This window comes from Vulpes lagopus, chromosome 3 (genome assembly GCF_018345385.1).
Source record: "Vulpes lagopus strain Blue_001 chromosome 3, ASM1834538v1, whole genome shotgun sequence".
Lineage (NCBI taxonomy): Eukaryota > Metazoa > Chordata > Mammalia > Carnivora > Canidae > Vulpes > Vulpes lagopus.
This window is the reverse complement of record NC_054826.1, coordinates 86,238,472-86,252,174: the sequence shown is the minus strand read 5'-3', so window position 1 is coordinate 86,252,174 and position 13,703 is coordinate 86,238,472. Positions and strand designations below refer to the sequence as shown.

General features: G+C 38.4%; 1 protein-coding gene across 7 annotated transcripts in view; it reads right to left on the bottom strand.

Moving 5' to 3' along the window:
- Positions 1-13,703, bottom strand: part of RYR2 (ryanodine receptor 2) — a 726,974-nt gene that overhangs the window by 129,196 nt on the left and 584,075 nt on the right. For all 7 annotated transcript variants that reach the window (XM_041747478.1, XM_041747480.1, XM_041747481.1 and 4 more), the window contains 2 exons: positions 12,865-12,986; positions 6,396-6,445 (listed from right to left, as the gene is read on the bottom strand). In XM_041747478.1, the coding sequence (XP_041603412.1) occupies positions 6,396-6,445; positions 12,865-12,986 (172 nt within the window). The remainder of the gene's footprint in view (positions 1-6,395; positions 6,446-12,864; positions 12,987-13,703) is intronic.

Sequence of the window (13,703 nt, the reverse complement as noted above, 5' to 3'; positions counted from 1 at the left end):
TAAATAAAATCTTTGAAAAAATCAGTTATTTTTTTATATAACATATAAACCCAGAAGAACTCTCATTTTTGACATGTATACTGCCACCAAACCACAGAGCTACTACATTAGGGAAAGACCTGAATGACAAGTGATGACAATAACCAGCAGAAGTAGCAGACTGTGCATCACTGACCATGAAATCCCCAGCGTAACGACACATTCAGTTCTCAGATGTATACTAGCCTCAGAGACTCTGAGTCCTTTAAGTAACTTTCCTTTTATTATGTGTCCTAGTAAACAAAAGTAAGCATGGTCTGAATATTGTTAGAGATAATACATACACAGACTCATTTGCTACTATCTCCTGATACAAGATAGCAGTCCTCATTTTAAACATCTGAATGGGTTTTGGGAGTGGGCAGGTAACAGATGGAGCAACATAAACTTAATCCACTAATTTTTTAATCAGGGAGAGATACCAATTGATAGAATTTACAATTGAAACTTCCAAACACAACATTAAGATTTATGTAGCAGTTTAAATCAGGCATCCCTACCTAGGGGGAGAAAACTCAACATTTTAACAAGAATTACTGCTTCACCGAAACAGATGACAATACTTATCTTGTTCCATATCTCTACAGCTAATACTAGAGTGGAATTAATAATGTGCTACATAGGGTTCTAGGGTCAGAGGGCAAACCAGAGAAATTTTAGAGTGTTACGCTCATTATGTTACTGAGTGCTTGCTCTATTCCAGGCATTCTTAGAAGCTTCTCTGCCATCAAATTTGAAAACTCTCCAGTAACTCTGGACAATTTGCTATCTCACTGATACATTAAAAATTCACAAGAAAATGGGAACATAGAAAAGGCCTCCAAATGGTAACTGTTTTGTGCCAGCCTTCTCAAATCATTCCTATAGCTGAAAGGATCACTGTTGGTTGGGTTTAATGATCGTGTTTGAAGAATCTCTAGTTACCTGTTATTTCCTCTTCAATGTAAGTGTCCTACAGTGTTTTCTCGGACAGCTTAAGGAATTAAAATAAATGTGATTCTTCTGAGTTGTGGGATAATTGGGTACTTTTTTCCTAAATAATTTCATAAGCAAAAAAAAAAAAAAGAGTAAAATTTCAGTTATTCATGAGTGTAAGAAAGTTCCAAGTCAAGAGCTCTTATTTAGGCATTCTTAGTGTCTGCTCTTTCTCTTTTAGACTGAAGGCTTCCTGAAGGCAGAAGCTAGTGGATTCACTCATTCAGTCATCAGATATTGATAAAATATCTACTACATGCCAGATTCCGCATACAACAATAAGCCCACAGTGAGAGGAGAGGTTTGAGAGAGAGAGAGAGAGAGAGAGAGAGAGAGAGAGAGAGATGTGTGAATCTGGCGACATCGTCACTGGGATCAGGAAAGGTACACAGAGCTATGAGAATGTTGTAATAGGAGAGAGGGAGTAAAATCAGGGAGATCAGGGAAGGTTTTCCTGACAGAGTAAGTACTATTTGGACTGAAGTCTGAAGGATAGGTAGTTTAAACCATTATGGGTGTGGAGGACTGGAGAAGTGACTGTTATGTCTAGGGACCCCATTCCAGGTGGGAATTACAGCATGTGCTTAAGACCCTGCACAGAAAGAAATAAAAACACTTTGAAGAACAGAGAGAAGACCACTTAACCAGCAGCATAGAGAGCAGGCGAGAACGTGCCAAGACACGAGGACAGAGTGGTACACAGGGGATAATTTATGAAGCACTACTGTGGCCAGATTCAGAATTTTTATTCTCAAGAAAAGGGAATCCACTGAATATGCAGGACTGTGGTAGGAGAGACTGGGTTTTAGGAAGATTCGACTGCTGTCGAGCACAGTCTGGAAGAACAAGGAGATTCACGCAGAATGGTCAGTTTGCTCTTGGAAGAGGACAAGTGGCAGATACCTGGATTGGCCTGGGGGTGGTCACAGTGGAGAGGTGTAGAAGTCTTCCTGTTCCTACCCCCACAGCCTGAAAGGGTGCCTCCCACACAGCAGAACACACTTAAGTGTTTATTGACTGAATGCATCGAATGAATGTCATTAAGGCATTAGATTTATTTTCACGTATAAAAATAAAGTCCTTAAGAAGCCTTGATATGCGGGACGCCTGGGTGGCTCAGTCGGTTAAGCATCTGCCTTTGGCTCAGGTCATGATCCCAGGGTCCTGGGCTCGAGTCTAGTGTCGAGCTCCCTACTCAGTGGGGAACTGCTTCTCTCTCACCCTCTGCCCTTCCTTCCTGCTCATGCTCACTCGCACTCTCTCTCTCTCTCTCTAATAAATATTTAAAAAAATATAGGAACCCTGATATGAATATAACTGTGGCATCATCACTGTCCCTACTGGAGGCTTAGTTATGGATTCTGCTTCCTCTAAAACTGACTGAAAGGCTTAAATGGGCTTTAACAGGAGGGCTTATATGTATTTTCTAACTGCCTTGACATGAGTAATCAAGATTTCTACTCAGCAAAAGTGGGAGAAAATGATGGGATTAATAGCAATATTTCACTAGTTAACAAAGGGTCCTTGAAAATGGCCAATGGAACCCATACCACTTCTCAACTTGCCTGGGTCCTATCCATGTTCTAACCATTTCCTCAAATACTAGAGTGCACCAACTTACAATCACTGGTAAGCTTTCTGGAACTCAAACAGAAAGCCTATATATACAATGAAGATACTAATTTCTTTATTATTTTTTCCATAAGATTTTTTAATGGATACACCAGAACTACTGTTCTGTGGGGGAACAGGGCTTATTCACCCTTTTTAAAAACTCACCTTCTTCAAATATAAAATGAAACGGTTTAAACACCTCAAAAAGATATAAGAACGATAAAAACATGACTGAGCTCTTTAATTCCTAGTGTCTCAATGTGTAGAAGGTATTTTAAAGTAGATTAAAGATATACACAAATAGAAGTCCAAATTTGGGGAATCTTTAATATAGCAGAAAAGTCTTTCAACTACAGATGAAGTCTGGAGGTCTAGCGACAACTTGGTTGCCAGCTTGGAATAAACAGTCCATTACTCACCAAACCCTGAATTCCCGACAATTGCCACCACCAGGTCAAGTATTTTGTCTGTTGGCTTATGTTAACCCCTTGTGTCTCCAATCTCCCCTTCCTGATATGTTGAAGGTTAATGTGTATCTTTCTACGTCTTTATTTTTACTCACTGTTCATAAGACACAAAGCTCAAATGTTTCTTTGCTAATCTCCATTTTTAACTATCTTAGTTTACCCTTACCTTAAGCCATGAACAGTTTTTAAAACTAAGTCAGTACAGGAAAAACATCTTGGCCATCAGTGTCCTGTCTACCAGAATATGGAAAAATGATATCATGTAAAAAAAGGGAGAAAGGAAAAAATAAGAGATTATTAGGACTCTCAAGGACCACTGTATATACATCATTAGGTCTCTCTCTTTAGGGAAATCGACAATGGCAGAACTGATACATCAAAAATAAATATATGGTATACCACTCCCATTTCATTCTAGAAATGGGTAGATTAAAAAGCCTTCGTCGTGCGGGTACTTTAAGTAGCCAACTCCCCTAGTGTAGTTCTTTTGGAGTTTGATTTATATAAATAAAAACTGTGCAGGGGTGCCTGGGTGCCTCAGCGGGTTAAGCATCTGCCTTCAGCTCAGGTCATGATCTCAGGGTCCTGGGATTGAGCCCCCCATCGGGTTCTCTGCTCAGCAGGATCTGTCTCTCCCTCTTTGTCTGCCTCTTCTCAGAGCTTGTGTGTTTGCTCATGCTCTCTCTCTCTCAAATAAATAAAGTCTGAAAAAAAAAACCTGTGCAAATCAGACTAGGAATCCCTTAGATTAGAAAGCTGTAAAGTTATAGTTTCCACAGCACTTGAGCATTCATTATCTTACATTAGATCAGCTATGTGCAATTGATCTCAAAGATTGGTAGTCATTTTAACTTAGTTAAAAAAAAAAAAAAGGTTCAGAGAAGTCAAGTTCCTCATCCAAATCACTCAGCTGTTCTAGTTCCAAAAGCTCTTACATCTAGGTTTTCTGATTTGAAGACCACTATTTTTCCAGTCATCCTATTAGTGTCTAAAGTCAGGTTATAACCGTCAAGTATAGAGATAACATGGATAAGACTTAAGGATTCCAACCATTGGATGAGTCTGTATTAGAAAATGTGTAATTAACAAAGGCCTCTTGAGGTTTGTATTACTTTCCAGGCAAATGCCAAAGCAAATTTGAAACAATAAAAACAAGAGATGCTAGAATAATATGTAGAAGACACACAAATACACTTCTGAAGTAAAGACACATAGTAGCTCTCCAGTAAATTCCTGTTAAAAATAATAGTAAAGGCTGAGAGATTTAAGATACAATGCCTAAATGGAGTATCAATATCACATTGGGATGGAATGAATGCTAAAGTCTCAGTCCATACTGAGAGGTATGACAAGTGTTATTATGCATTTATATTCAATTACTAGACCCTTAAAAAAACAGGAGATTAAATAGGCAAAATTAACCCATAGTAATGGAGGTCTACATAGAGTTCCTTCGCAGAAGGTTATAAATTGGGAAATGGCCTAAGGGAGGCCTCTGAAATGGTGGATATGTTCTATATCTTAATCTGAGGAAATGGCATATAACCTATTTCCTCAGATTAAGATATATATATATATATATATATATATATATATATATATATATATATGGCAAATTACAACAAACTATATCATTAAGCTATCTTCAAGATTTGTGCACTTGTTCTATATATGGAACACTTCAAAAGTTTTTAAAAGGAAAGTATAGTGAAACATAACATAGGAAACCAAGAATTTACAATACACAAGAAGTCAGAAATATCACAACAGAAAGTGTTACTATGCTCATTAGTAAGAATGCAAACACTGCACTTAAGAAAAAGGGGTCCCCATCAAAATGATATATAATAAGACAAATGGAGGACACTGGAATCCACTGTTACTACGAGAAAGTTGAAGAGTACATAACAATTCTGTCCACATAACTTCACAGAAATTTTTCTTTGTTGAAGAGAAGTCAAACAAATAGCAGTCAACTAGAAGTTATTTTGAAGATAATCTGCCCATTGGTTTGGGATAACTGAAACATTAATGCCAAAACTCAGGCCATTTATTTATTTATTTATTTATTTTTAATTTTTTTTTTTTTTTATGATAGTCACAGAGAGAGAGAGAGAGAGGCAGAGACACAGACAGAGGGAGAAGCAGGCTCCATGCACCGGGAGCCCGATGTGGGATTCGATCCCGGGTCTCCAGGATCGCGCGCCCTGGGCCAAAGGCAGGCGCCAAACCGCTGTGCCACCCAGGGATCCCAACTCAGGCCATTTAAATGAAACATACCTTATTATGAAATTTAAGAGCATGTAGTATTGGATCTAATAAAATTAGCAACCAAACAGAGCTTTAAGGAATTATATCCAGAAACTATCATTTCTCAAAACATAGAAAGAATTTAAATGTGTGTATGTGTGTATCTTTACACACACACACACACACATACACATCTATCCTTCAGTTCATTCACTGTGGCTTTTAAAGAAATGATCTAATCCTTAGTTTTTCCTGTAAATGGAATTGCACTTACAATATTGGTATCAATATACCTGATATTTTACGACTGAAATTACCCCAACACTGTCTCATAACCGATAGCACACAGGGTTGAAATTTGCTTTTGTGACTTATAAAAGCAGATGCAGAAATGAAAACACAAATTCTGCCAGCTATTCTTGAGTCCTACAGCCCCAGAGCAAGGAGGATCTGCGGAAAGTGAGTGGCCGCCCTGCATGGCAGTCCAAAAGCAGGTGCTCAGGTGTGTGGACTTCAGTTATGTGAATTCTCAGACACAAAAACTGTCTCAAAAAGTCGCTCTTGCCAAGTGAAGTCTTTGCCTCACTGTCTCTACTATGAAGCTCCAATGTCAGGAAAGCAGTTAACATGTAAATCTGTAGTCAAGAGCATTAACAAAAAAAAAAGTGCAGTTAAATTTTTTTAATTTATGACAGCTCATTCTTTCTTCTATTGGAAATAGACAAACAAGTTCAAGGGCCCATTTCCTCTTTAACCCTCTGAAATAAAATATGGCAGAAGCTGCCACTTTTGTTCATGTTCTCCTTTGTAATAAAACCTTTTGGTTTTCAAATGTGCTTCAGACCAGTATAAAAAAGTTACAGTCTTCAATTTCACCATAGTAATGCTACTTACAAACAACCTCGAGGACCTTACCTTGGCCTATGACGACCATGCATGCAGCCATGCAAACATGCATTCATGCAACATAGCAGCACACAACATAGTGCAAAACTGGCAAAGAAAACCAAGTGATGGCCATGCTCATATTTGTTTCAAGGGTCTCCTTACCAAATAGTGAAATCCTATGCCTGACAAGAACTCCAAGTTTGCAGAATAGGCTGAAGACAAAAGAAAAACAAAAGAGAAAAGGGGAAAAGGGGAGGGAAGGTAGAAAAGACAGGGAGAAATTAAAATAAAATAAATAAAAAAGAAGAAGAAAAGAAAAATAAACAGCTGATATATGAGCAGGAAAAAGCAACATGATGTCACGCAGAAAGAATCGATTCTCTGAGCAGAATGTGGAGTAAAGGTATTAAAGAAAGAATCTTTGAGTGCATATCTATAACAAACATGGTTAAAAAAGCACATATTATAAGTAAAGAAACCAAAAAAAATTTGAAAGCAAAGCTAATTAATATAAAAGCAATCTCTATGATTCCACAAGAATATAACTACTCAAATACCACAAGGAAAACACTTGAATTTTATCTGCCCATATGTACCACATGTACCATGAAATCCTAGAATCTTTGTTATTGTTGTTATGGACATTATTTAAAACCAGAAGTATGGTGCTTTGGGCATAAAACGTTACTTTAAATTTCAGTATGTTTATCATTTGAACTTTCCTTTTTGTTCACACACCCCTTACACATATACCAAAGAATCCAGTGAATACGAATGCAGTGAAGTAGAGACAGAATTTGAACAGCTGAAAATCACTCAGGGAAAAACGTTACAGATGGGATAACCAAGGCCTCTTAATGCTAAGGCTTGAGTTGAGTCTGTTTCTTATCTCTTTTAGACCAAGTTCCTATGTTTTTATGTCCTCCCTAGGATATAAGGGTGGCCTGCATTCAGCATTCAGCATGACAGCACTGTGTGTAGGAACACTCACATCGGACCCCACAATCTGAGCAAGACCGGCTATTGTCCTGGCTTGTAATAAATCCACAGTCTGGTGGCCTCTTGCAGGTCTTACCTGGAATACCCGTCACTCACTTCCCTGCTACACTCCTCTCTACCCACCCCTCAGGATCTGGCACCACACAATTCTACTGCAACAAGCTTTTGCTAATACCCAGGCTCCTTCACCACTCCCAGCCCAAGCTGAAAGAGTTCCCCTTCCAGCCTCTCTCAGGAGCCATTTGCAAATCTCTACCACGACACCTATTCTCCCATCTTACAATTGGTAGGAGTTTCACATTTACCCACACACTCCTGAGCTCTCCGAGAGCATAGGCCCTGCATAGCCAGAACTTACCAAAGCTCTAGCCTTAACGATCCATTTGTACAGCACTACCCACACCCAGTTTGACTGTCCCAATAGCAGTGGCAGCGATATCCTGACTGTCCCATTTTGTATTGGAAAGCTATCCCATAAGCAGCAGTGTGCAGATGTACACTCACCAGGACTGGGGATACACACTACGCCATGGGCAAAAATGGAGTCACGTGCTCATGGCAGGATGGGAGAAAGGAGACAGAGAATCACATTTGTGACACCGACCTTCTTAACAGGAAGTTTTGGCTATCATTTCTCATTTCAGTAACAATGTGGAATAAAGTATTAATGAACATTGATTACATAGGGCATTGTACAGCTTTTCCAAGAGAACATACATTAACAAATGTGTAAATGGATTTGAGGTCTTGAGAAATCTCTTAGCAGTTCTGAAAGTTTTTAAAACAATGATCTGTTCAAGTAGATATTAGAATTTAAAATGAGACATTAGCCTCCTGCATTATTCATCCCTGTGCTATAATGTAAAGAAAAAAAGACAATGAAACAAAGGCAACTTTCTCCAGGTGCCCTATTCCGCTGAGCCTTACGCATGCCACCTTAACAAAGGTCTGTCTCCATCGGAAAGAGTCATTACTTCTTATAGTTGTACACATTTTGAATCCCTCTATGTGCACCAACCTATTCTAAGCGATGTCTTTTACCTTTTACTGAGACTCTCTAGTACCAGCATGAAACATCCGGAGATAATTTTGCCCAATTCATCGAGACCTAGGACATTTTGCTGTGATGGAAAACAGAATTGCTCTGTATCCCATTCTGTTGGGTATTGAATGTCCGAGAGTCTGTCCAAAAAAGATGACTTCTTGCAGTAGCAACTGCTTCTTAACTTGGGTGCTCTAATCAGCAGCCAATGTGCCACCAGAGGGAAATAAAGATATATAGAAAATCAGGTTCACCCAAAAGACATATTATGCCTCTTTCCTCTCCTGTGCCATCCTCTTTCAGAGTACAGTTTCTATACTGACTATAAGGTTTTATTAATGTAAGCTTTGACCTACAGTTTCTCCAAAAATATTTTCCATAATACTGTTATCCTCTTTCTGTATATCCCTTCATTATTAACATTCCTAAGAATTTATAACATATCTACACTCCCTTGGCTGTATGCCTTGCTTTGTAATTTTATCACTTCATTGCTTTACTGAAACACTCCTTAGATATTCTCAATACTTGCCAATCAGCAAATCTAATAAAACTTTTTCAACCTCCATCCTGGAGAGCTCTCTAACGTACTTGCCATCATCGACTATTTCAATCTGGGAAACTCTGAATTCTATTTTACAGCAATGCATTCCCCCTTTTATCCCCCTCATTAATCATTCTCTATCTTCTTCAAAAACCCACTTCTGAAAGCCCTTCAGATGGAATATTCTCCACGCTTTGGTATTCAGAACCATTTGCTCCTCTCTCCACTCCCCTTTCTTTTTTTTTTTTTTTTTTAAACTACTTATTACCAGGCCCACCCTGGATCAATTAAATTTGATTATCTAGGAGGGGCATGGATAGTAGTACTTTATTTTATTATTTTTTTTATGATAGTCATACAGAGAGAGAGAGAGAGAGAGGCGGAGACACAGGCAGAGGGAGAAGCAGGCTCCATGCACCGGGAGCCCGACGTGGGATTCGATCCCGGGTCTCCAGGATCGCGCCCTGGGCCAAGGGCAGGCGCCAAACCGCTGCGCCACCCAGGGATCCCTCTCCACTCCCCTTTCATCTGCTTTCAGAACTCTGAGCAGAACATGGATCCAGACAATCTCCCAATATGTCATTTCTTGCTCTGGTCCCTCCACCAACACCACTCATTTCCAACTTTCTGCTGGACATTTCCAGCTGAAAGACCTGCTATTACTTCTACTTCCAATAATTCCTTAACCAAATTTAACCTCTTTTTCTCAAAACTAGTTCTTCTGTTATTTCTTTTTTTGCTGTTGCCACCAATATTGTTATAATCACTCAGCATCAAAACCCAGCACCAGGCTGACCTCCTTTTTTCTACATGCTCTGTGGCTCAGTGCCATGTCCTGTGATTTTCTCTTGTCCATGCTTCATTTCCAGTACTCATCACAATTTACTAAGTGGTTAGCTCTGCATGTACATAGGTACCCAGCTGCACTTTTAAGCGCACTCAAGTTAGGAACGAACTGCATTGTTTTGTGTGTGTGTGTGTGTGTGTGTGTGTATGTGTTTAGTCTCAAACTTAGGATGGCATTTTGCACATGGTAGGCATTCAGGAATATGTGTTGAATGAATCAGTGGGTAGAACCACCTATTTGAGGAAGCATGTCTGTCACAGCAGCCTGCTTTACTGTCATGGCCTCCTAGCAAGCTGACTCTTCTCAATCTCACCTTTGCTGCCTGACTGCCCTATATCCCAGTGGTTTCATAGGGCTAATGAATTAAGTAAAAAAGATTAATTAAGAAAATTGAAAAGAAAAAAGGAAGATGCCTTATTCTGACAGTTAATGTCAATTATAGTATTCCACAATCAATCTACATAACCCACATTTCCCCTAAATTACTATGTTCTACGCTCTTTATGTTGTTATCTACAGGCAAATAGTCTCCCTTCTTAATCTACGACCTACATGTTTTTAAGATCAATTTTGAATGATCATGGCTTTCCTATATCTTTAGCTCATCCATACTCATCCAATGTGGTCTCACTTTACTTTGAATCCCACAGCACTGCATGGCTTTCTCCTAGCAGAATTATATTTATACTCACATACTTAGGTACTGCCAAGTAGACTCCCAGAGTGCAGAAGCCACCCTTATTCTTTTTCACAGATGCGATAGTATAGAAAAAGCTCAATACATGATTTCTAGTGCCAAGAAGTATCTAAACATCTAATGGAAACAACTCGTCCTTAAGTGTGCATGTTAACTCTGACCTACACAACTACTGCTACACACAATTGTTAAATACAAATTAATATTATCACTTCAGTGTCCAACATGTATATGAAGACATGACTGCTTATTCACAGTAGCAGGGCCAGCATTTTTTTGTTGTATTTTATCCTGTTCTTAATTTTTTTTTTGCCCATTTTATTCACTGACATAATATTTAACTGAAGCGGTAAGAAATCACACATTTATAAATTTCAGTGATTTCATTTAAACATATCAAACGAAATTTTTAGTTGGTTTTTGTTACTGTGATGGTGAATCCAGTGGTTTTGAAATACATTTTTATGCTTATAAAAGATTTTTCATTTTAAAAACTTTAAAAATATAAAAGTAGTAAGAAGAAAGATCTACCATATTACCCAAAGAAAAAAACTATTAAAATCAAGTTTCTTCCCTATCAGTATTTTTCTACACATACAAATTCAGGTTTTTAAAAAATCTGAATCATACTATTTAAATATGTATTTTACTTTTTAAATAATCATTGTCCTAAGTTATTACACCAGAATTTTAATGACTGGATATCATTTTTCGTGTGCCATAATTTCTTTATCATTACCTTAATTATTTTTTCATCCCAGAATTTTTCTGAGGTTAAATTCTACCTATGTTTGGATGCACAGGTAATGAAATTAAACTACTTCTATAATTGTGTGCCTCAAATCTTATGTTGGAATTTTAGATGATATTAATTTCTCTTTTGGAAGTCGTAATGGGAAAAGTAAAATTTGCCAACCCTCTTTTCCAGGAGGTGAAGAAAAAATAAGATGAAATTATGGAAAATATTTTGGTGCAGTGTTGATAAAGAAGGGCCCCCAAACCACATCAACTGAAGCTAGCACAGAACAGCAATGCTCTTCTGATTTATTCTATGAGGGAAAATTGGGCAAAGGAAAATTAGTTACTTCTGTCCTCAGGGAACAGTTCTAAGAATGAAAACATAATAGAGACAAAACATGATATGGGAGAAGGGAAAGAGCAGAATGTGCATAATTTTATCTGTATTTTTTTCCTATATCCTCTGAGTACATTGTTTCTTAATTTATGTAACCGAATGACATCTAAATCAACAGCAATTCTGTGAACAAAGCTGCTCTTACAAAAGGCCACTCTGACCCAGGGAGGGCTCGGAGACCTTGCACTAGCCTTGGGTGCAAGGTGTTTAACGGTAACTTGTTGCCTTAGCATTTTCTAGCTGCTGAGACATCCCAGTCCACTGGGGATGATGGGTCTGTGAAATGAGGGGGGATGGGCCTCTCTCTCCTGGGGAAAGAGGTAAAAAGACCATGCCAAAGAGATAGGGAGAGGGGACTCATATCTTGGAAAGTAGCCTCTCACTCCTTTTTTTTTTTTTTTTCTGGTAACAAAGCTGGTGGAAACAAAGTGTGCCACTGGATGGATTCTCTATTTCTTTATAATTGCTGTTACCAACTTCACAGGAAGATCATCATTTGAAGAAGTTTGGAATCGTTTTTAGCCCTGTTACAATCTTATATCACATGACATCACAGATCATTAAAGTCAAGTCTGCTTTGTCAAGGTTATTTGCTTTTATAGAAATTTTTTTCAAACACAATCTAAAAGTTTGGTATGGGCTCCTGTGCAGTTTGATAATACAGAAATATATCTGCTGAATAATCGATTCTCATGAGTCCTAAATTTTGGCAGAATTTTTGAAAAATCAGACTTGAAATACCCAGAAGAATCACTAATAATCTACAAGGAATACTTGGGTTTAAACCCAAGGAATACTGGGTTTAAACAGAAACTAAGATGCCAGCTTGAGTGGTGTGAGGGGAAATCTTCAGAAAGCACATATTTTTATGTCATTTTCTTCCAAGATGGGTCATTATTTTCAAGCAAACATCGAAAAACAGAATTTCTGTAAATGGGGTCTTGCCCTCAAGAAAAATGCCTTTATTTTTCAACAGTTTCACAAAAATAATAGATTCAGAGAAATTTTTTTTATTTTTTATTTTTTTGATTCAGAGAAATTTAAAGAAAGTTATATTCATCACAAATACTAATCTAGTGATGCTTTTACTTGTGGACTCTGTATTGAGTGCCTTATTCCTATTATTCAGCATTATATTTAGCAGCAAAATAAAAGACAAGACTCAACATGTAGAACACATGTATTAAGTTGCAGAGAGCATCCTCACAGTGTTTAGTTCCAAAGGGCCCAGGGGACAGGGACCCTGGGTGGGCACCCTGCATGTTCCCACCTTAGGATTCCCAGCAGCTCTTTTTCAAATGCAAATACACTTCACTCAACAACAATCTTTATTTTGTGTGGCTGTTTTATTTTGTGTAGCTGTTTACCTCGTCACCATTTCTTTCTCCTTGTTTGATGCATGTCCTCCAGAACAGAGAGGTCTGCTTGCTGCAGATAAGAAGTATAAGCGATGGTTTTTGAAATATTGATCAATTAAAGGAAGAACCACCTGAAAGAAAAGAAAAGAGAAGAGATCTACACAGTGGGCTGAGGCTCTGGAGTAGCCCGAGTTCTCCCCACAATCAGCAGGTCCTCTGGTAGCTCACCCTATCTCCAGTCCCTGTATAGCCACGCATTGGCACATGTGTGGGACATGACATGGTTACTGGGAATGTTCCACATTTTCAACAGCGTGGAATTACTTTCCTTTCTTTTCAAAAATGAAATATCCTTAGTATTTTCATATAATATAGTTCAGTGCCCAATAGGTTCAGAAATAATCAACAACTACCATTTATTGAGTCTCTATTATGTGTGGAGATTGCAATTGATGTCCTATCATTTCATTTTCCCCAACAACTACTCTGTGCGGTAGGTGTCATCATCCCTATTTTCTAGGTATTAAACTCAGGTGCAGAAAGTGAGTGACTTCCTCAAAGTCACATTGCCACTTACCTACCTCACTTCTTACCTGGCCTATCTCAAAGCCCACTTGCCATTCCTAGATGCTAATCCTGCTGGCCTGGGGCGAATTCCTCCTCTTCACCCTGTGCACTCACACCATGAGGCTTTGCACAAATCATTCCGGTGTCTGAAATGTTCTTCCATAAGTCCATTACCCTATAACCCATTCACTCCACTCCTGCAGACCTCAGCCCAGTGGCACTCCATCAGATAATCTTTCATTGATTGCCTCAACTAGATAAAATCCCCATATTCTCTGTTC